This window comes from Plectropomus leopardus, chromosome 1 (assembly GCF_008729295.1).
Source record: "Plectropomus leopardus isolate mb chromosome 1, YSFRI_Pleo_2.0, whole genome shotgun sequence".
Classification (NCBI taxonomy): Eukaryota; Metazoa; Chordata; class Actinopteri; order Perciformes; family Serranidae; genus Plectropomus; species Plectropomus leopardus.
In genome coordinates this window covers 38,303,299-38,328,163 of record NC_056463.1, presented here as the reverse complement: position 1 = coordinate 38,328,163, position 24,865 = coordinate 38,303,299, and the positions used below count along the sequence as shown (strand labels likewise).

The following is a 24,865-nucleotide window of genomic DNA, read 5'->3' as shown; positions in this document are numbered from 1 at the left end:
GGCCTCAAATTTGGAGGAGCTGACCCGCATCCCGACCGCTTCACACTCGGCTGCCAGTGGCCCCAGTGCATGCTGGAGGTCACTGTGTGATGGAGCCAACAGGACCACATCATCTGCAAAAAGCAGAGACGCAATTCTGATGTCCCTAAACCGGACCCCTTTCATTCCCTGGCTGCGCCTTGAGATCCTGTCCATGAAAATCACAAACAGGATCGGAGACAAGGGACAACCCTGGCAGAGCCCAACAACAACTGGGAATGTGTTTGACTTTACGGGAAGTATGCTCTCACTTTGGTTATAAAGGGACCAAATGGATTGCAGAAGCCTCCTCGGCACCCCCTGCTCCCGCTGTACCCCCCATAGGACTCCCCGAGGGACGCGGTCGTAGGCCTTCTCCAAGTCCACAAAGCACATGTAGACCAGATAAGCAAACTCCCACGACCCCTCCAAAAGCCTTGCTAGGGTGAAGAGGTGGTCCACTGTTCCACAACCCCAGACGGAACCCGCATTGTTCCTCCTGAATCCGAGGTTCGACAATCGGACGGAGCCTCCTTTCCAGCATCCTGGAGTGGACTTTCCTTGGGAGGCTGAGTAGTGTTCCCCTTTTTGAAAATAGGAACTACCACCCCTGTCTGCCACTCCACAGACACCGTACCCGACCTCCATGCGACACTGAACAGGCGTGTCATCCAAGATAGCCCTACAATTTCCAGAGCCCCGGGTGTGCCAATCCTCTGCGTTGCATGTTTTTAAATATACAAAGGATTAAATTACTATGACCAATAGTTAGAAGTGTTTCTTGTGATGATGAACCAAACACTGTATATAAACAGTGATCACAAACAGCGCCACTGAATGCAAGCGCACAGATTGGCTCATGGTGGAAAATCCCCTTTTTGAAGAATTAAATAACTTATAAATAACAGAAGCCATCTTTGGAAAAATGTATTTGGTGTGTACTTTGAGTTTTTAGTTTGGCCTATGTCCCATTCACTAACACGGAGGGGCGGGCTTTATGACCTATACTCCAGCCAGCCACCAGGGGGCAATCCAGATGTTTAAGCTTCAGTTTGGGGGAAATTGTCATGCCGTTCATCTGTACATACAGTCTGTGTGATGAACCCACAGAGCTCAGTGTTTTGCTTTTACTGCCCACAACTTAACTGTTTTGGCTCAGTCTTAGCTGTCTTTGGTGGAAAGGTTCTGATAAAGCCACTATACACTCTTCCTTACACACTGGCTGGAATCTGAAGCTGCCTTAGACCCAGATATTTCTCTCAGTAGTCAGTGGAGACCATTCTGGACAGAGAAGAGTGGATATAGGCTACATGCAGAGGTATGAGCTTTTCTTTCTCAGCCCACGTAAAGTAGATGTTATTGTTTACTTATTAGTTAAATTAAGAAAGAGGCATGTGCGTTTTGATTCAACAAATATAGCATTGCCAGTAAGCAGGGAAAAGTTTCTGTACATATTCTACAATCCACTCATGAGCACACACACACACACACACACACACACACACACACACACACACACACGGAGACTTAACCTTTTGGCTTTTCCTGTATTATGTCTTTATTCATTATTAAAAGCAATCTTTTTCAATGTGAGAAACAAAACTATTGGCAGAGAAAACCCTTTTACTAGCTGGTGTAGGCTGGAGTTTCCACACATCCATTCAGAGGGAAGAACTGGTTGAGAGCTGCCACCGTGGATGACTGGGCTGGCAGCCAAAGGCCACAGTTTACTTGAGGAAACCATCAACTCTCAAGCCTCAATTGAAAGAGGGAAATGTTTCTCTCCTCTGGTCGGGTCTGTTGGCTGCAGGCTGCTCTCTGCTTTCTCCTCTGCTCTGCTTTGGAGAGTTATAGCTTCATATTTGTTGATGAGGTTGCCCACATGGAATCTTTTTTGTAACCCATCCATCAACCATTTAATGGGCTGTGAAATTGTTTGAAACAGTAGTTCTCCTGCCTGAGCTTGCTACCCTGCAAGAAACGACCCCCCCCCCCCCACACACACACACACAGTTGATGTTCTCCATTAATAAAATGACACACCTATGAGGAGCTTGCATGGATAACTGGGTGTAAATGTTTTTCAGGCTTTCATGCTTGGTGTGCTAGTCTCTTATTTTTGTGGACTGCTGTGATCCAGACAGACAAAATACAGATCGGTATCAACTTCCACCTGCATGTCCACGTGCTGCTGCAGCTGCTCAAAACTTTAATACAGCAGCTGCTTAAAAGCTGACATTAAAATCACACAAAGCAACCACGTCTTGTGTTTTGTTTGGATCCCAGGAGTCCAATTTAGATCTGAGCACTGAGAACAGGGGTGGAGTGCAGCACACACCCAGTGGAATTCTTGTTTACCCACTTTTTGATGTGGGAATTGAGTTTACCACCTTTGCAGGCTAAGAAAAGACCTCTGGCAGATGTAAATAGCACACATATTGTCAGCACATTGCTATATAGACAAAAGCTGACACTGATTTTTTTGTAGAACACGGGACAGAAACACATTTCCTTGCCACAAACTTACACCTCTTTAACACAAGTTTTATTTTCAGGTGAGCAAACAGCTTACTATGTCATGCTATCCATTTTGCTCTGTGATGTACAGTTGATGATTTATTGATGGTTGAATGTTTTTTTTTTCTGCATATAGAGAGTTGTATTCTTACATTGGAGTGCTATATCAGGCAATAAATAAAATGTCACTCAAATATCAATATAGGTTTAATTTGGCACTGAATGTTTCATACTTAGCAGATTCAGAAGATTCAGTGGAGGGTAGGCTTGGGCGGTGTGTAATATTTCATACCTTCATTGAATTTCAGTAGGGTGTACACTTATGATGGTATAAGTGTTAGGTGCTAACACCCCAACCCTAGCCACCCCAGGGTGTGCTACTCATTTTCAGCTTTTCAGACTAATCAATACACTACAGAAAGCCTTAAAATGTTAAGAGAAATATTCTCACACCTATTTTCTGTATTGTATTATTAGAGAAATACAACTGTACTCCTTTTGAATTCAACTTTCTTTTGTTCACAGAAGACTGACAATGTTAACTCAAAATAAAACGCATTTCATTCAAACTCTACAGAAACAAAATTAAACTCACCCAAACTGCCTTGGTTACTTGTGCTAGTAAACTAGGTAGCAAATGTACAGTTCCAACAATCACCAGCTTTGGTATGGTAGAAATAAACTCTTAATTCACCAAGTTAGATGTGAAAAATATGCTGTTTTTCTCTGTGATTTATCTTTACTTTTGCTGTTTACAGACCTGTAACTTTTCCCTCCACCACTAGGTGTCACTGTGTCTTTTAGCTCAGCTGTGTGTTCCACCAGTAGAGACCGGAGACTGAGCTCTGGTGGTGCGTGCTGTGCACAACATACAATGAGTTTAATAGAAAGAGGAGCGCCGTTATTTTGTTAAGGTATTGAAAAACATACCTTCAGGATTCCTAAATACCCTGGTATACCGTAATACCGTGATGCTGCCCAACTTAAGTGGAGGGCTCATTGTAAGGGGAGAAATAGACATTTTGTTCTGAACCTCTAATATAGAGAGGTCTCTGTCTTGAGGTGAGGGCCTCCTGTCCTTTCCATTTAGAGCAATGGCAGGTACTTTTTGTACACCTAAACTACTCTGAATTCAGTTTCCAGTCAGGGCATTCCTGAGATACATGGAGCCTGTTTACAGCTGGATATCTTCTCTGTGGATTCTCACTATTCAAGCAGAGCAGACTCGGCACAGAGCAATATGGAACACTGCTGGAAATTTTTTAGCTTCAGGTGTGTGTGTGTGTGAAGCTGTTGTTGGGCCTTTATGCAACAGGCCAAGAATGCCTCAGCAGTGATTAGTTCATTTTTAAGCAAAATCGGTGCAGACAAGGAGCTGTCGAGAGAGGGAAAAGAACATGTCGTGCTCTGGAAACATCTGATCTCAAAATGATACATCTGCACACACACACACACACACACACACACACACACACCCAGACAGACTTGCCTGTCCAAACACATATCTTGGCACATTAGAGGCAAGACTTGATAACTATTGTGTGTGTGTGTGTGTGTGTCCAGGAAACTCCTCAGTGTAATCATAAGAGGTAATATTTCAGTTGATTTTAGATAATGGTATCAGTGTCAAAGCATTTCTTGAAGTACATTCATCCTTCTGCCACTGCCGTTGCTGTTTCTCATTTCTCCAGAGTGTTCTATGTGTAAATGCGTGGGTCAGAGTTTCCCTGAAGGACAGCACATTCTCCCATAAAGCTTGTTTTTATTATTCCGAAATTTGCTTTGACAGTGGCCTATGCCTACTTGGCATTGATAAAGAGCACCCCTGGTCTGTGACTGTTGTGGTCACACGATCAATAAACTTGAGTGAAGTGTCCAAATCTGTCTAATGTTAGATTCATGGCCCAGTAAAGATTTACACCTGCCTGTGCAGAAGATCAGTGACAGTAGTAAGAGAAAGCAATTTAGTGAACCAATGTTAAACATGGTAAACATGATAAATATGTCTTTTGGGTGTGTTCTAATAGCCATGTGAACCAAATGTAATGATAACATACAAAGTGTGTTGGGAAACAAATCGGATTGGTAACAAGTGTAAAGTCCTGTTTTTTTCACAGATGTTTCTAGGATTGACCTTAAAATATTTAACCCCTTGAGGACGGGGCAGATATGCAGTCAGGCGACAAGTGCATGGTTTCTATTGCTTTTTGTCTGAATTCGGCAAGATGGATTGCAGGGTGTTGAAGGCAGCCTCTGGTTGCCGAGCAACAATAGCATAATTGTTATCAGTCAGCTGTGATTATAGCATTTGATTAGTTGGTTCCCTGTTAGTAATTCGAATACTAATAAAACCATGATAAACTTGTCTCAAGTGATAATTCAATTCATAAAATTGTAAAAACCATTGGGTTCAGTCTCAACAGGACAATCGCTTCATAAGTATAGGATCACCCTATTACTGTGACATTATGAATCAGATTATAATACTGCCACGTTTCTTGTATTACTATTGGTGATCAGCATGGATGTAAACATGTTTTCATCTGGGAATTTTCAGAATCTTTCACATTGATTGCATTTCAGTGAAAACATATTTTGTGATTTCACGTGACAAAGAAATGTTTGGATTGGTTGGCTTCCTGTGATATATTTAAGCTACTACTTGACTTTACTATTTGTGTTATTAAAGCAGCTGAAAGAGTGCAGCCAAAGAAAAATCACAAAATCACAAAACTGCATTTAAGAGAAGATGGTCGCTCCTGCACCCCTCACTGCCACCAACAATCTGGCTATGACCCTACAACTCCCACAATGCCTTCTGCAGTCTCCAGGAAAAGTTTTACTACTTTAGAAATATGATTCGCCCCTCCTCTCACAATACAACACATCTTGACCATGTGAGACATTACAAATGAATGCTATGTCAACCAGCTTTCACACAGACCAGGGGAACTTCATATCACTGTGTCAGAGGACTGAGAGGACTAGCTGATCAGATTATCAGGCCACAGGAGCATACTGTACGTACCTCTTACAACACCTTGTTTTTCCCAGCTGCCTCATTTAATAACCAGCAGCAGCCACAGGTTGGACTCTCTGTGTTTTGTTCTCAGCCAGTGGTGCAAGGTCACTTCAAGGTGGTTGTGAGGATGCTTGGAGGACAACGCTTTTTTCAATACAACCCCTTTACATTATTTAAAACTTTAAGAGAGTCTGTGATTGGTGTAGCTCTGGTCCTTGCAGATGAGAGTAGCCGAGGTAGTGTCGTGAGGCTCGGTCTGTTTTTCCCATTGACAGAGCCAGGGCTGTGTATGAACACCTCAACAACTTCTCCGCTAAGCCTTCAATAAAAGCAGCCTCTCTCTGCCTCAAGGAGCTGCAAGCACTAGAGATGCATGATATGGATTTTTTTCAATCGGGAGATTTCCTGGGGTATTGATAGAGAGCCTACCCTCAACACCCCCTGTCTCCATATAATCCAACAGTACAAATACATATAATAAATATCAGTATGTGACAGTAAAATGACTTTTAAGTCATTATTATTGGGGGCTTTTATGCCTTTAATTGTGGGAAAGCTTAAGCGTGAAGGGGGGTGGGCAGTGACATGCTGCAAAGGGCCAAGGCTGGAATCAAACCTGTGGCCACTGTGGCGAGGACACTGCCTTTGTGCATAGGGTACCTGCTCTATCCACTGATCCACCGGGCACCCCATCACTTTCAGTCTTAAATTCATTGTTAATGGTAACATGAAAATAAAAACTTACCAAATAAAGACTAAAATTCTATTAAAAATTTTGAACTTAGTGTCAAATCTAAAGTGTCGTTACTCAGGTGTAAACTACATGTGTAGTAGCCTAAACAACTATGTGTGGAGAGAGGATGACAGATAGGGAGGGAGAGAGAGATAATGAAGCCCAGTGTATATCAGTGAAGTATATGCACTGCACTGCGGACTGAAGTCTCTATGAACAGAGGCAGACAGAGGGACACCTGACTCATAAGGTTACATTTGATGTATGACATGTCTGTATAATCACACTGCATGTTTATGCACATGCATGCAGAGAGAGAGAGAGCGAGCGAGAGAGAGAGTGCCTGAGCAGAGGCCGAGGGCAGCAGCCAGTGAGCTCAGTGAGGAGGGTCTCCATGCTGCACACTGGGTCTCCAGATGACAATACAAATGAAGCGCTAACTGTAGCATTACAGGGATAGTGGTTATAATGGGGTTAACCACAGAGTCAAGTCTTTTTGGTGTGAGTATGTCGGGGTAGTTTTAAGGCTAATGTTGGATGTGAGCTGCTGCTGCTGCTAAAAAGCTTGTGCTAACAGTGTTTCGGCGCTGTTGCGCTGGCAGGAAGTCTGTGTAGTGTCAGGGACTCCAAGAGTTACATGCACGTACACGCAGTGGAGTCCCGCGGGTCCGATGCGAGTTCATTTTATGTCTGGAGAAATACCTCTATATTTGGAAAATGGCGCATTTTACGTCTTTAGGACTTAATGTTTTAAATAATGGTTATTTAAAAATGCGTTCTGAAAAGTCAATATGGCTCAAAAAAAATTATCCAGTGATTTAAGGAGGTCTCTTTCCCAATGTTAAGCAAACGGAGAAAAGTCTTTCTGGGCCAGTGTGCATCACGTGTTGCTGTAATTTTTGGCCACTTTGTAAATTTTGCATCAGAGCATGGCGCACTTCCTGGGGGCTTGTGCTGTCCTCGTTAATTTTCAGTAAATATGTAACAGAAAAAAAAGAAGGAAAAAAAGCATAAAATGATTAAAGGGTCTATTTAAATTATTAAATTACTTCATCTTTTTTTTTAACCGACCACCTGTGGAATCTTACCACATGGATAGTTCTGCCTTTCATCTCTCAGGTTTTGAGATAAAGTGCCTTGCTAAAGTATTTACCCCCCTCGGCATTTTTCCTTTTTTGTTTCATTACAACCGATGAGTCACATAATCTCATACATCTGTTCTGAAAAGACCCAAAGTGTGCAGCATTACCAGGCTCGGTTTATCATCAAGCAAGTGGCACCACAAAGACTAAGTAGCTCTCCAAACAGGTCAAGGACAAAGTTCTGGACAAGTACAAATCAGGAGTGGGTTCAAGAAAAATATATGAAACTTTGAACATTCCACTCATCACGATTAAATCACTTTTTGCAAAGTGGGGAAAAATGTGGCCAATAATAACGCCAAGAATGGTGAATACTTTTGCAAGGCACTGTACCTGCCCAAAATACTCCATTTCCACCTGGCTTATCTCCGTGATTTCCATCTGTAAACATTACCTGCATAATGACATCTGATCCCAGTCTGTTCATTTACACCTGCTATTACCGTAGGCATACCCCAAAGACATTTGTTATTGGTCAAATCTTAACATGGAAATTCGGTGTGCAAACTGTATTTTCCTTGACTGTGTTGGGGTTAATGCAGAAATCTCAGAGACAGGTATCTTAATACATGGACAGACACACTCAAATCCAGGAGAGAAACCACTATGCTTGGTTTGGACCCATAATTTGCTGTAAGGAGTTGGTTTCCTCCAGCTAACTACAAATGTTCTGTTCTCCTTTAAACACAGAGTCTGTGAGAGTGTGACTGCCCACCTACGGTGATCGAGAGAATGCCATATAAAAAGTACAGCAGTGAGGGAGGACAGACAGTGTGAATAGCACGCTGGTTTCTGTAAAGTTAGTTTCCTCTTATGGAAATTTTTCTTCACTCAGGCATGAAGTCAATTGGCATAGCAGGACTATTATCGAGGCATTGCTTTGAGGTTTCACCCTGAAACACACACTATCTGATATCCCCAACTAAATGTTGTCCTAGCCCTAACCCTTTGGGTCTGGTGTAGCTGGTATTCAGCTTTCATCTCCAATATGACAGAAGCCAGAAAAGGAAACACTTGTTGCCTGCTTCATTATTTCTTTGTAGTTTTGTTTAGAATCTTGTTAAAACAAAGCTCAGAGCTGTAGACCAAAGATACTTGGAAGTATTGTATTTACTTTCATGTGTATATAAGCAATAATAGAAACATGGACTTTTGAAAAAGTGCTTATTAGAGAGACAGAAGCTGTGTCTGAAACTGTCCCCTGTCACAGATATAGTGCGCTATATAGTGTGTTCATTTTGTAGTGGTGTTCGAATTCTCTGCTGTTAATTTAATCCACTATATAGTGCATTATAAAATGCCCACAATGCACAGCAAATTTGAGTGTACATATGTTGTACACTACATTTAACTTGTGTCTACCACAATGCAATGCTGTCGTATATATTTCCGGGGAAAAAAAATTCCAACGTAGTGTCTGAAATCTCATTTGGTTATTCCCTATATAGTGCACTATTTAATACACACTACATAGTGAATAGTGAGTGAGTGAACGAGGGGATGGTTTTGAACACAGCTAGAGTTTTCATGTGTTGGGTAATGTTAATTTGTGACCTAGGTTTATGGAGAAATATGTGAAATGTAGAATGTGGTTAAAGTACAGGTGTGTTTAGACATAATAAGTGTGACAGAAGCAGGAGAAGGAAACACACCACCTGTTGTGTGCTTTATTATTTCTCTGTCCTTTACTGGACCATATTATTATCTGTCTACTGGCCTCACATCTTAGGCCTGTTAAACATGCTCATGACGGAAGAGAGTATTACCCATAGAGTCCAGTAGAGGGCTCTGCCTGTGCTTATAGAGCTAGGGTTACACTGCTTTGCGGTGACTAAATCTATCTGAGAATAAAGCGTCACCTGGCCTCTGCATTATGGGGAGTTGCACTGAAACTGCAACAAACGACACATGTTCAAACTGACATCAAGGGAGAAGGGACAGAAACTCTGTTGGAGCTCCGAATCATACAAGTTGTCTTTTCCTGTCAGATATTACGATTGTTATGAGTTATGAGTGTTGTTTGTAATAAAAAATGGCCTCCCTCTCTATTCATCTCTCTCATTTCTTTTGTGAAACAGGAGCACAGAGGGAGTGAAAGAGACTTGGTTTCTGTTACACGGATGCAATAGCACTAATTGTTTGGGCCAGGGTTAGTGCTTAGAGGCAGGGGGCCTGTGGTCCACACTCACCCAAACCTCCTTTTCTTTGTTAAGAGGTCTTTGCAGGGCAGGAGCTCACTTTAATTGGATGTGTTCTTTTTTTGAAGGTTTTGAAAATTATTTTCCATCAGTAGAACACTACTGAGGGAAGTGAGAGAGCAAGAACAGAGCCGGAGACATGGGACACAGATTTCATTGCTATTGTGAACCTGTGGTGTTGCCTGAGAACGTGTGGTCAACAGTAGTTAAAGTGCAGGCTCACTCTGTAGGGGCCTGTGTGATTAAATGCTTTTTTTGAAGAAATATTTCAGCATTTAACAACACCATCTGTGGGCCTATTGGTCATTTAGCCTGAATGATTAATTGGAAACAAATGGAATACATAACACATTTAGAGATATCCCCTCAGCGTGTGCTGTATTGACAGAATCTGAGTTTTCCCTCTTGGAAAACCCCTACTGCAGTGTCTACATGTACCAGGAGGCAATGCACTCGAGCTCCTGACGCTCCACCCCTAAATACTCGTCCACAATTTGTGTGAGTGCAATTCTTACAGCTGCCAAACATCAAGGCCAATATCAACATATCGATCCCTCTCACACATCATAATGTTGAACTACTGTTGGGGACTTTTGCAACCTAAGACATAAGGGAGAAATGACTAAAATACCTCAGTTGTTTTTCTTCGCTGCTCTGGCATATATTCCTGTCTCCGCCATACACCACAGTCAGTAGGTATATGTGTGTGTACTGTAGCTTTAAAAGCAGCCTGTTACGGCTCCCTGCAGTCTCTGACCAACCACATGATTGAGGGCTTCATCTGCTGTAAATCTGTAATTACAGAGGCCTTGCAGAGTTTTTAGAAGCAGGTGGGTGCTTGGATTGTAACTTCCCTTTTTGAAGTGTGTCAGTTCAACGTGTGTGTGTGTTTAGTGTGAGGAACTGATGACTGCAACTGACGGTCATGTCAAAAAATACTCTTTGAAAAAGCAACATCATGATATCATACTTTTGACTCTTTCCATGTTGTTGGAGGGATATGCAGACCTACAACAGAGTTTAGCTATTACTGTGACTGCTACTGACACACACACACACACACACACACACACACACACACACACACACACACAGAGGAATGCTAAATGTAAGGCATAATTGTGTCTGTAGTACAGAGCTTGTAGTGATTTAGTGTGATGCTGAAAGGATAAAAGTCTGTGTCTTCTCACACCGCAGTGTTATTGTGGTCCTGTGTTGTGTAAAGATTTACTGTCCCTGTGACAGACGAGTAGGTTTACCTGACTCCTCTATCTGCACCTTCTGTTGAAACATGATTGTGAATTTCAGGCATACATCCATACAGACAGAAGCTGACAGCATCTGTTTCTCATGTTTCCTTAGATCTACATGGCTGTACATTTGACACTTTTGCCTTCACACACTTTGCTCCAGACTGATTTTTTTTGCAGGTGTTTGATGAATTACAATGAAATTTAGAACACTCATGTTTCATCTAATTTCAAATAAAGAAAGTCTTGGCTTTCAGAGTGTTAAAAACCTCCTGAAACCCACCAGCAGCCCACAAACAACCGTGAAATGTTATGTTTGCCAAAAAGATGTAGCAGGATTTAGTGTTAACTTTAATTTCCTTAAACCATGTTTCAGAAAGATGACAAATAAATCTACCTTGAACCTTGTACCTTGTACCTTATCACGTTCATGTCAGACTCTTTCACACCTGTCACATGTGCCTAGTGTGAACCTGTTCTCATCTGTGAAGAGAATAAGATGCCAATGCTGGACCTGCCAATTCTGTCTTACTCTGGCAAATGTCAGTCAAGCTGCATGGTGCTGTGCTGTGAGCACAGGTCCCACTAGAGGACATCGGTCCCTCCTGCCACCCTCATGAAGTCTGTTTCTGATGGTTTGGTCAGAAACATGCACATCAGCAGCCTGCTGGAGGTCTGGAGGTCCTGCTGCTGGGTTGATGCCCTGCTACAGCACTGTCCATCTCTCCTCATGTAACGGCCAGTCTCCAAGTATCTCTGCTACTGGGAGACACAGCAGACCTTCTTGCAACCACATCCAGGATGGATGTGCTATCCGGGAGGAGCTGGACTACCTTTGCTACCTGGTGGGGCAGCAGGTACTGGCTTATGCTACCAGAAGTGACCAGAAGGACACTAACAAAACACAAAACTAGAGAAGAATCAGTCAGGAAGAATAAGGAGAGAGCAATACCATTCCCTTTTGGGGGATTGTCTTCCTTTGCTTCTCCATTGCACCTGCTGTCACTTGTCATTTGTACCAAAGCAGGTGAAATTGATTCACAGTCACTTGTGCCTCCTTAATGGACAGACTGATATCCCTGAAGATGCACTGACTTGGTGTTATACTATGGCGATTAAGTGTTCCCTTTACTTTTTTTAAACAGTGTATATAGATACACTGTATTTAATGGAAACATTGATACTGTAGAAAGGGTGGCAGGATGGGGAAGGTGGTGTCAGGGTCTAGAAGTAAATTTTTAGCCCAGGGCTCCCCAGCAGCCTAATGTTGCCATGCTTAGATACATCTCTGCTTATTGTGTGCCCCTGTCACTGTTCTCTCTTTCGTACCAGCATGTGACCGGAAATGATTTTAAGATATGCTGCCATGTGATTTTTTTGAATTGCTTCATAATGGTTGACAGTTTAATGGGCTAAGGTCCCATGAAGCGCATTTCTTCTGGCACACATTGTCAAAGTGAGATACTGTCTTCCCGTAACACGTACTTGTTTAAGCATTTCTTTCTAATCGTCACAGCTCCCAGGTCGGCACTGTTTAATGACATCCAGCAGCGCTGTGTTGATTTAACAACTGACTGAAGCTCATCAGATAAAAGCCTAGCATAACCCTGTGTTAAATCTTGTAAACGTAGTCTAATTTAAGACATTACACACTAATACTCAAACTCCTTTGAGGACTTAATGAGATTAAATTATTATGCTTCCAAGGATCACTCCCTACATGGGCATGAAATCTAGTCTAGAAAGAAAGACCTTATGAACAGGATAATAAATCAGATTATGATGGAACTGTGAAGAGATGTGGTTATGTAAAGAACAATAAATGGAGTCATGGACAGAACAAGAAATGTGGTTATAACAGGTGCTTTTAACAGAACAACAAAGACGGGTCTGTACATAACAAATCTCTGGATTCCTAAGAATTTGCATTCTTACTGTACCACAGAGGCATGTCAGCATATGTGCAAATGTGTCTGGTTTGATGGATTCATGTCTGTGACCTCTCAAGAAACGCTGAGATGTCCCTTTAGCTTTTCTAGCTGGGCTGTGGTTGTATAGGAAGACTTTAGATTATGTTGTACATTCTGAATATGTGTGATGTGTGTTCCAGGGCAGGCTTATTTACAGATCAACAAACCTGTCATGCAGAGGAGATTTAACCAGATTAGCGAGAAGCACATTTAATCTCCTGCTCCCAGCTCAACACACCATCCATGTCATACCTCACCCTCACATACGGGACTTACTAGTACATTGTGGTTTTGTTTTGCCAGTTAGTTAAGTGAGTGTGCATGTGTTTTGTTTTGTTTAAGCCTTACCTTTATCTGACTTTTAAATGTTGGACCATCAGTAAGTGGAGGAGATGAGGTGATCTTATTAGGTGCCAAAGAACAAAACTTTCCATTTATTGGTTGACCTACATCTCAACCTTCATCTACGCCCAGACTAAGGTTGAGCCCAGACCCCCATAGAGTGTCTGGGCTCAGCCTTAGAGATAGGGTAGGAGCTCAGACATCCAGAGGGAGCTCTGAGTAGAGTCCCTGCTCCTTCGTGTAAAATGGGGCTGTTAAGGTGGTTTGGGTATCTTATCGAGACACTCCTGGGTACCTGAGGTTTTTTTGGGCAGATCATGAACTGGTAGAGGGCTACAGGCTGCACTCAGAATATGCTGGAGGGATTATTTATCTCATTTTAGGATCCCTAACCTAACCCAGGAGGAGAAATGATGTTGGAAAGAGGGAGATCTGGAGTACCTTGCTCATGATGGACATGCATTTAATTAAAGAAAAACATGGATAGATGGATGGACTTTCTATAATACATGTACAAGCAGTTTACAGTATAGGTAAGGTAGGGCAAGATTGTGGTTATGGCAGCTAAAATATGGTTGGGAATGGGCAACTAAAACACCTGGTTAAGGTTGTGGAATATTGTGGTTAGCAAAAAGGAGAACATAAATTGAAGGTCTATGACAGAATGCAAGCTCCCATCTAAAACCATGTCCATCACAACTTTCCTTTCTGTCTCCTTACATAAAGGACACACTGCTTCCTACCTCTACACTATATGGTAGCATGTACTGTAGATTGTGTAACAATGACAAAACAATACATTGCGTTATGTCACTGAGCACTTCCTCACATAGACAGAATTGAAACATATTTAGATGTTATTAGAAAAAGATGTTGATTAGTGCCAGTTTTAACCACATTCATGTATTTGTTTTATTTCCAGTGCTGAACACTTCATTAGCTACTTCAGCATTTAAATTCCCTCACATACAGTTATTTTGATTTCCTGTATTGTTTATGATCTCCTTTTATTACTCTTCTCTTCACTCGTCATCTTGACAGCAACACGAACACAGAGATGTGAAGGTATTTTCAGTCAACAGAAGAAGAAAAAACCATCCCCCACCCACTGCTAATGTCAAATATGTTTCATCATTTGCAGCATGTGTTTCAGTTTCATCACGCTTACATTTTCAGCTGCTGTAATCTTTGGGCTGTGCAGGGATCACACAGTGTGACTGCAGGGCTTGCTGAGAATCTCACTCCATGCTGTTGGTGATACTCCTACCAACTTTAATGAGGTCATTTCTCCCCTTCCTCCTCTTTAATGTAACTCTTGACAAATTTCATCATTCCATTGCTGTGACAGGGGAATTAAAGAGAAACAGAAAGCTGAAATAAAAGCATGGTAATGTCAGTCAGTCTACGATCACCTCTTATCCTCCACTATAGCCAAAATTATACTTATTTCCATGCATTCTAATGCAACAGTCTCTATTTTGATTGAGACAAACCACAAATTCAAAAAATGTATCTTTCATATCAGGTCAGATCACTTCGCCAGATAATCTCAAAGAGAGTATTTTCAGTTGAAACAGTAGAAACAGTCAGACAAACACAGAACAAGCAGAAAAAAAACCATAGACTGTCCCCACGAGGAAAACAAGAGCATCACCCATTTCAGCTAACACCCAAAACTGGCATGTGGTTACACTGAAGTGACCAAGCTTTCTTGTGTAAAGGAGTATAGGAGGAAGTCAGGTGATTATATAGCGTGAGGAAGCAGGAGGTCGTTGTAGATGGATGGGTCGGTACATAACCGGGCATAAAGCTCACAGTGCTCAAATGGATCAAACCAGCTAGAGGTAGAATCACTTGTATACAAATGCTTTTCAAATGATCCACGTTTTGTAATCATAGTGTTCATTCTGGGTCTTCTCATGAATGACAACATGTGGAGAGTGGTGATTTTTGGGGTTCATGCCAGTATGAACGCTCATGCACTAACATACAAATCTGTGCGGGGCCATGCTCTGCTTTGACAACACTGTTGCCCCTTATTGATAAATTAAAAAAAACCCAAACATTTGAGGACATGCTTAATTGCCTAATCAAAAATAGCAAAGAGATTTTGAGATGTTTGGACAAACTGGTATTTGATTATGGCCAAATTTTGTGCCAGGCCAATGTACTTGTTTGAGATGTGTGTCCCCGTTGAGCAATTTCAAAATAATTTTACACACGTGGTTCAAAAATTGTACTGAAACAAGTTAGCAAGTTTTGCAATGATTAGAAAATAAGTATTTCTGATTTATAATCTGATATGTGATATGTCACAGTCTTTTTAATTTTTTTTATTTGTGGTGCTCCCTAGTGTCAAGTCAACCGACTTGAATGAAGCTTTCAGATTTGATGCTCGTGCTTATGTTAAAATTCCCTTTGTGATGATCGGCTCAACGGTTATGGAGTTAGGTCTGTCTATGTACTTAGCCATGCCCCCTCTACATTCATCAGTCAATATCTTTTAAAAGCAAAATGACATCAACAAGCTTTTGATAACTTTCAATAACCTTGGTTCAATAATGATTCACTTAAAAAAATGGTAGCAACAGAACCTACGATTTAGGAGGCAAAAAATGTGTTCTCAAAAAATTCAGAATGTGGGAAAATCTAATCCTTGAGGCTTTTTGTAGAACCCATGGAGCTACAAAGGCATTTAAATCCACCCTATCCTTCTCTATCCTGGTCCTCTGATGATCCTGATGACTCATTGTCTTTCATGTCTCTTAGTTGCCTCAGTACTGACTTCGGTTTTCCAGAGTGAGAGAATAGCTGACTGCACCTTTGGTTCCTCCGGCTGTCTGGGTGTCCTTGTTGAAAGTCTCTGTAATTGATCTTTAATCTTTTCAGAGGGATTATTCCTGCCCAGCTGGACAGAAAAGCCACCCTCTACAAAGTGCATTAACACCAGGATGATCACCCTCGAGGCCAAACATTAGAGCTTAGTAGTGTGTCAGATATCTGGCAAAGCTCAGCCTATTGTGGACAAATCATCATGAAATGATGGCTCCAATGGCTGTGACATGCATTAATAATAATAAAAAAAAGTATTGTTGGGTTTTTGTTACCATAGAATAAGGCATTTATATTTACAGAGGAAACGAGTCCTATTCCAAGGAGCCATGTTGCACTACCATGTTTCTACAGTAGCCCAGAATGGACAAACTATTTGAACCTTTCTATATTCTTTGTATCTGTGTTGTAGTCTATGCATGAGTAAGTTTATGTGTGATTCAAACCTTATTATTGTGTGTATTAGTAAGAAAGATCTTACAATAGACTACACATTTTATGAATGGCAAAGGCAATTTTTGTCCCAAAAAACTGCTAATTTGAAATGGTTATGTTTTAAACTACTGATGTTGACTCTACAAACTGGCAACCAGAGATTTTGTCACCTTTATAATTCGAGCACCAGTGGTGTGTGAGTATGTTTGTTTTCATGTGAGAGTGTGTGTGTGTGTGTGTGTGTGTGTGTGTGTGTGTGTGTGTGTGTGTGTGTGTATGTGTGTGTGTCATTGTGTTACAAAGTACTTCATTCAGGTCTTGGCACTAACTGCTTGTTTACCTGAATCAGGTTGAGGATAGTATGTTCAGCATGTGACCAAATGTTATTTTCCGACAACTAGATCCACACTGCATTTCAGGAGACGCACACACCTGCAACTCCCTCCCCCTCCCTGTTAGTGTGTGTTGAGGCAGGTCTGTTTCAAAACTGGCTGACTGGCTGCTGAGTGAATCATTTTACCCATTGTCACTGCAGGCCTCGGGTTGATGATATAATTATTTTTGGCACTTTGAGCAGAGGTGCTGAATAGACCCAGTGATTTTCTTTATGAATAGTACAGTACAGTACAAATAACCAGCCTGTTCTTAGGCCATCAAATACAGCAGGGTGGTCAGTGGCTATCAGCACCTCTTAGCTTCTGTATGACACAGACCAGGCCTTTAAAGGTCCAGTGTTTAGGATACACTGCCATCTGGTGGTGAGGTTGCTGAACTGAAACTTCTGCCATGTGCCAAGTGTGTTGGAGGGCTACAGTTGCTGACTCAAAAACACAAATGGCCCTATCTATGCTGTTGTTTGGTTTGTCCGTTCTGGGCTCCTGTAGAAACAATATGACTAACTCTGTGGAAGAGGACTAGTATTGTAGATATGAATAGCTCATTTCAAGGTAACAACAACACAATTATTCTTATTTTCAGGTCATTAGAATCTAACATAGATGTGAATAATATATACCATTTAGATAGATGCTTCTAATTCCTGCACACTGGACCAGAACCCGTTTTGAATGGGGGGCAGTGAGAGATGTTTGTGGGTAACGTGTTAATTTTTAGGACTTTATGCTAGCACGCAGGCATTTCATGTTTTTTTAAATTTAAAACCAGTGGCCATTGTTTTTTAGGGTTTAAGGGTATTTGAGGCTCAGACCTAACAGAATTTGATAAATAAACCACTTTTTGGTGCTTTTTTATGCACTCTGACACTTTATTTACATTCAAAGTGCACATCGTAATCTCAGGAAAGTTGAAATGTGTACCTTAAAGAGTGTCAAATCTGGGGGGTACTTCAAAACTGCTTTAATTTAACATATATTAACTAGAATTGTACTTATGTTATCAGTGTTGGAATTTAATCTACTCAAGTACCGTATCTAAGTACAATTTTAAGGTTCATGTACTTGAGTATTTACATTTTATGCTAGTTTGCTAGTTTTATGCTCCTCTTCATTTCAGAGGTAAATCTTGTACTTTTTAATGCACTACATTTATGTGACAGCTTTAGTTACTTTACAGATTAAAATTATTAATACAAATATAAATCAACTAATAAATTATGATGTATTATTATCTACCCAGCAGTAGGCCTATATTTGTAATGACCTCCACCCTTACCAGCTGCTAAGTTAAAGTGATGAACACATTAATACAATAATAATTCTAATATATAGGCTATAGTATCTGAAATGGGCCAGTCTGCATAATTAACCCCTTAACGTCTAGTGGGCTATTTCAAGTATACTTAAATTGTATTATGGTATTTTAATGGTATTTTGAATGCAGGACTTTGACTGAAAACAGAGTATTTCTACACTGTTGCTACTTTTAATTCAGTAAAAGGTCTGAGTACTTCTTCCACAGCTGTATGTCAGTATATTGGAATATTAAATTGCTTTTCTTTCACTCATAGAGCCTATTTTCAGACCCTGTTCACCTCTCCATTATCTGCAGCTGCCTGTCTGTCCCTCTACTTTAAGGAACCTCTAAGATCTATCTTTTGCCTCCCATATAAAACAAACTTCAAGGACTGCTTTCTTTCACTTGCGTAACATCACAAAAATTAGACATATCCTGTCTCAAACAGGCGCCGAAAAATTAGTGCACGCATTTGTTACTTCTAGGCTGGATTACTGCAACTCCCGATTATCCTGTTGCCCCAACAAGTCTGTGAAGTCTCTCCAACTGGTGCAGAACGCTGCTGCACGTGTTTTAACAGGAACCAAGAAAAGGGATTATATTTCTCCTGTTTTAGCTTCTTTGCACTGGCTCCCTGTAAAATCCAGAATTTAATTTTAAATCCTCCTCCTTACATACAAAACTCTGAATGGTCAGGCTCTATCCTATCTGTCGTAGCTCATAGTTCCATAACAACCCTCAAGATCTCTTCGCTCTGAAAATGCAGGGTTGCTTGTGGTTCCCAAAGTCTCCAAATATAGGATGGGAGCCATAGCCTTCAGCTGCCATGCTCCTCTTTTATGGAACCATCTTCCAGTTTCAGTCAGGGAGGCAGACACACTTCTAAGGGTAGACTTAGGACCTTCCTCTTTGATAAAGCGTATAATAAGGGCTGGCTCAGGTTGCCTGGACCAGCCCCTAGTTAGGCTGACATAGGTTTAAGCTGACAGGGGACTTTCTATGATACACTGAGCTCCTTCCTCCTTCTCTTGCTCCCTCCAACTGCAAACGCTTATGTCATTTTACTGCATTACACTAACTCGGCTGCCTCTCTGGAGCATTCCTGCTCCCTTGTTTCCTAGTTTTCCTGGATCCTGGTTGCAATCTTGGCCGCACCTGATCGTGGTGATAGCTGTGCTGATGCTGTGACCCTGCCTTTGGCCTTGCTCGTGCTGTGGCTACATTGATACCGTACATCACATGCTATCATAGAGTGCATTTCGTAATTTTACACCTATCACTATTGTTATATGATATGCTATTGTTACCATTATTGCTGTGCCTCTCTCCCTCTCTCTTTCCTCTTCCTCTTCCCTCTCTCTTTCCTTTGTCATTATTGTAATTTAATTGTGAATTACGACATCTATATGCACATCTGTCCATCCTGAAAGAGGGATCCCTCCTAAGTTGCTCTTCTTTCAACCATTTTTCCCCCTGGTACAGGTTTTTTTTGGGGGAGCTTTTCCTCAGACGATGTGAGGGTCTAAGGACAGAGGGATGTCATATGCTGTAAAGCCCTCTGAGGCAAACTGTGAGTTATGATGATGGGCTTTATAAATAAAATTGACTTGAATTGACTTGACTCTCTCTCTGTCTCTCTCTGCCTGTCCCTCTCTCTCTCTGTCTGTCCACCTCTCTCTTTGTGTCTGCCTTTGAGAACAAAGTTTGTTGGTCTATTGGAACATTTACTGAACAGCAGGTAGATTACAGATACTGATCCTTGGAAGGAGCCCGGCAGCACACCATTAAAATAGTCTAGCAGGAGCAATAGGTTCCAATAGGTACCCAAATTGCATTTTTGCAGCCTGTTTTTAGGACCCCAATGGTGTCTGATTTAAAAAATAATAACAATATAAATACATAAATAGAAATAAAAAATCAGGATTTCTTCTCGAATCTTGAATTGATGTTGACTTGAATAGAGAAAAACACCAGAAACTAATCCATTTTTTCATATAATTTGTACCAGGAATTAAATGGACAGGTTGTTGACATGGTGCAATCAGTTTTTATTGTGTCATAACTGCTGCATTAGGTGTCTCTTAATGGTTGTTTGGGGGGCTACATTAGCTGGGATATGTGACGTCCATTCTTTAAATTAAATGCATCGTAAGCCTATCAAAATCTACAACAGTGCCATAATATTCCTGAGGCTCTGATGAGACTGCATTCCTGCAGATGAGACAGAGAGCAAAACATTCATGCAGACATACATGTGCCTGGAAAAAGTCAATTGTGTGTGTGTGTGTGCGTGCGCGTGTGTGTCTGTGCGTGAAGTCAGCAGATTTTCTTCACCTCCATGTTGCAGGAGTTTAGTAAGACCTCAGACAGAGCTGCCAGTAATACAATAGCAGAGCTCCACCCAATACTTTGTACTTCCCCAGAGGTATATTACTGTTATGGAATCAATACACGTCTTTGTAAGAGATTAATTCTAAGTTTTTGTTAATGTTGAAGTCATAAAACATCTTTGAAAGTGTCCTCCACCCTCAGTTAACTTGGTGGCAAATATGTTTGTATGTGAGTGTTGTCATAGCAAGTGCATGCCAAGCAGATTAGTTCTGATAGGAAAGTAGTTACTTCTCTCCAAGTTTTTTTTTTTCAAAGAAAGTATGTTTGAATGTTGTCAGAACGGTGCCCACTTGTTCTTACAGTTTTTCATGAAGTATTTCATAACCAGCAGGGTCTGGAATCACATAAGCTACTGTATGGCTCTGATCTCTGTGTTGCCTCGCCCATCAATCAAAATTTACAATGAATTTCCTAAGGTGGTGAAGGTGTGTCGGGTGAAGTGACTGGAGAAGGCATGGTGTCTGTGACAGTCATGGCGGTGTCTCCAATGTGTCCTGTGTGTGCACACAGTTGTGTTCACTGAAAAACTATATGAAAATAAAAGTTTTATTTGGTGATATTTATTTACAGTATTAGGAGATATTATTTAATACTGTTGTTGCTCTGTTTTGCAGTTATTTAATGCTGTTTGATGCACTATTGGCTTCACAGCTGACCACACATGTCAGCACACAGTCCTCTCCTCTGTGCTTGGGGTCAGAGATGTGATGGTGAGATAGCGCTGATTAAGTAATGAGCAGAATTCAGTGAGATTTGAGTTTGCTCATTATTTTTTCAACTAAAAAGGGGCTAATGGAAAAGTTATGGTTAGCCCAAACTTAAATGAAATGGCCTGAATGGAATGAATATTTATGATGAAGTGGATCTATATGTCAAGTGTGATGTGAGGCCAAATTGAATGTGAGAGGCATCATTTATCACAACTTTTGCGTGAAGTGGCATATGCCTCTTTCAGGGCTCGTTTTATGCATACACAATGTCTAAAAATGAGACCCCTGGTCTGGTTGAGGCATATGAAAGAGTAGCTCTATTCTCAGTAGCATTATCTAGGTGTGTTAGTCCGACGTTGAGAAATTTTATTTAGTATGTTTTCAGTTTCCACTAAAAAGTTTACATCTCAGCTGAAGAAAAAACAGCTTAAGATAGTTAAGCTGGCTGACCAGCCTTTTTGGACCAGCTTTAGGTATGTTGTTGCATCATTTTGATGGTTTAGCTGGTCATTCCAGCTTGTGATGGTCACTCTAGCTGGTTCATCCATTGAACATCTTGTTAAATTGAAACCAGGAGAAGGAGAAATAACAGTGTCATGAGGAGAAAGTATGAAAAGCAAAGGGCATATATCAGTTAAGTCTTCTCTCATGTGTTATGCATAAAGATAAATGTGCACAGCTTGACAGGCTAGTTACAGTGGCATGACCAGCTAAACAGGCTGGCCACACCAGCATGTCAAACCATCAAAGACCAGCAAGAACTGGGTCACAACCATCTAAGACCATCAAAGACCAGCTAAAACCAGTTAAAACCAGAACCAGCATAAGCTGGTGTTTAGCTGGTCTTACCAGTGCATACATGTTATATGTATTGGCAAACTGATGCACATGCATTTGTGATGCTTGTTTATCTGTCCACAGTATTTCCCATGCACAGCGTAGTGTTTAAATGTGTGTCCAAATTAACACGACATGCCTGACAACTTCTGGTGGTTATTTCGTGCAGCCTTGTAGGCTGTAGTCAAAGTCACTTAGTGTTGAGTGTAGAGAGCGAGACAAGATGAGTCACAGCATCAAAGTCATCACTGAGAGCATAAATAATAAATATAAAGAAATAGTAAATAATAAGTTTGCCTAAATGTTGCATTATTTTCTAATATTGTGATTACAACTCTACAAGAAAAAATATTAGCGAGCTAATTATCATGTACAATGTTACCAGCAATATATGAACATTTAATATCTCTCTATGCATCACTGCATAAAAGTCTTTTATGTACACCACCCACCCAGCCTACATCTCTGCAAATCCAGCGCAGTACACAGATGTATCATTTCATTAACTGCATGAAACACTCTTAACATAATCTAGGCAGTCATCACATAGCCAACATGAGAAAGGGTTGCTTCAGTCAGCAATGGGACACTAGAAAAGCAAAAAAGAGGAAAGAAAACCAAAGACTGTAATGGGTGAGCCTGGTAAAACGTCTGAGTCAAGATCGGACTCAAGTATGGGACTAGTGGTACAGCTCTCTGTCACACAGCAGAGGGCAGATAAAGTGAAGCACAGCCTCTGACACACTGTTGGCTGAGGTGCCACACAAGGTGCCATCTGCTACTCAGTATAATATTCAAACACACTCACACACTATTTGGGGTTCAGTCCAAGGATACTTTGACATGCAGACTGGAGGGGGTGGGGATCAAACCAAATCTTCTGCCATAATCTCTTTGAAATTAAAGCTAGAATCAAAAAAGCTAGTGTTCTGAAAGACTACACTCTGCGACACAGCTGCCCCAAAAAATGACAGACCTCCTGCCATGCTTGTATTTCATGGAGTCACCTATTTGTACATGTCTTGCTAAAACTTGTGCATTTCAACTTGATATTCTAGGAACCTTTGGTGGCCTCCCACTCTGAAACCCCCTCCAACACCCACTGGAAGGTGTGAAGCAACCTTTGAAGGCCTCAGGGGTGCAGATAGTCAGCAGTGGGCTGACAGAGATGAAGACATGTGCCATGTTTCTGGCAGCTCTGCTGCTCCCCAGCATCCGAGCAGGTGAGTTAAGAACATGGTTCTTTTTTCTTATACTCAAAAAAGTACACGAGACATTGTCATGAAATACAACTTTATCAACCAAATATTATATTCACATCACTTGGAGTGCAGAAAGAAAAAAGAAAGGGGGCAGATGAGAAAATAAGGGGGAAAAAACCTTAGCTAAGCATCGATATTTCATGATTAGACTTTAAGTAAAATGAAAAGAATGCATTTAAACAATACATGAATAATAATTCAGCTTTTTAAATGAAAGGATTGTTGACTGACACAACTTGGACAAACTGAGCCACAGAATGATTTATGTTGGAGTCTTGATAAAATACAAATCATTTTTTTTTGAGCAAATGACACTGAAAGTCATGCTATCACATTCATTCATACATATTTCTTGTTTTAAATCAGTGTAACTTGCCATTATGCTAAGCATGGTCAGTATGTTTTTTCTGGTCATGTAAATGGTGCTGTAATTTTCTGAGCATGCTCACTGAAAGAGATTAGAAATTAGAAACTGAAACAGTTGCTGGTCAACTGTAGTTTCAGCATGCTGGTCATTTTCACTGTAATGAAAGCAATGTGTCAGCTATTGCAATAGCATGGATCTTTTATTTGTTTTTGTTAGTCCAACTATAATCACAAAATTAAATCCTTTCTGGAGTCAAAAACATGTCACATCAATGTGTGTGTGTGTGTGTGAGACAGAGAGAGAGAGAGAGAGAGATTGGGTTCTAGGTGTCCATTTTGGGTCCATACCCACTTGGTACCCAGGTAAAGTCAACATAACCTATGTGGAGCCTGTAAAGTCTCAAGTCTCCTCCTGCCTGGAGAGTTACAGTTCAGCAATCTTGATACCTCATATGTTTTTTTTTATTCCTCTGTAATTATTTTTGGTCAAGCACGGCGTGCGCACAACTCAACTCTGCTATTGTTCAGTAGCAGCATCACTGACAGTCCTGTTTAGTCAGCTGGCAAGTGTCAGTCACAGAACACAGCATCTCTGTGAAAGGCAAGGAATAAACGCTGGCATTTTAATGCTGTAGGAGAAACATAATAACTAATCATTTAACAATGGAAAATCAGAGACTACTCTGCACACATCTTCACAGAGACATAGTTAACCCCTAATATCCCGGATCGAGCTGCTGCGCTGGAAAGACGGACCTTGTTGGGAGCCATGAAGACACAAGACTCCGATGCAAGTTCAAAAAATGCACTGCAGGAATTGAACAATACCATCAGCAGCAACATGCCCAAAGAACCAGATGGAATTTTCATAGTAGCTGCTGATTTTAATCAACTCATCCCTCAACTCCAAAAATAAAGTAAAATGGTCTCCATCAGCAGCTGTTCACACACACACATTCCTGAGTGACCTTCTGGAGTCAGTCTTGGAGCTCTGTGGCTGCTAGTTGCTTTGAGTGTTTGGCAGCTGCGAGTAAAACTGCTGAACCTGCTCCATTGCTTTGCTTGAAATTCCTTTCTTAATCCAAGAACACAATGAACTGTGCCTGAACTTCATCAGAAAACCAACAACACAGGTGAGCCAGGGAAAA

At 41.1% G+C, this 24,865-nt stretch overlaps 1 protein-coding gene across 3 annotated transcripts in view; it reads left to right on the top strand.

The window, feature by feature from the left end:
• Positions 1–24,865, top strand: part of LOC121941822 (cell migration inducing hyaluronidase 1) — a 141,767-nt gene that overhangs the window by 4,894 nt on the left and 112,008 nt on the right. For all 3 annotated transcript variants that reach the window (XM_042484707.1, XM_042484725.1, XM_042484717.1), the window contains exon 2: positions 23,148–23,312. In XM_042484707.1, coding sequence (XP_042340641.1) covers positions 23,258–23,312 — 55 coding nt within the window. In that variant the 5' untranslated portion in view covers positions 23,148–23,257. The remainder of the gene's footprint in view (positions 1–23,147; positions 23,313–24,865) is intronic.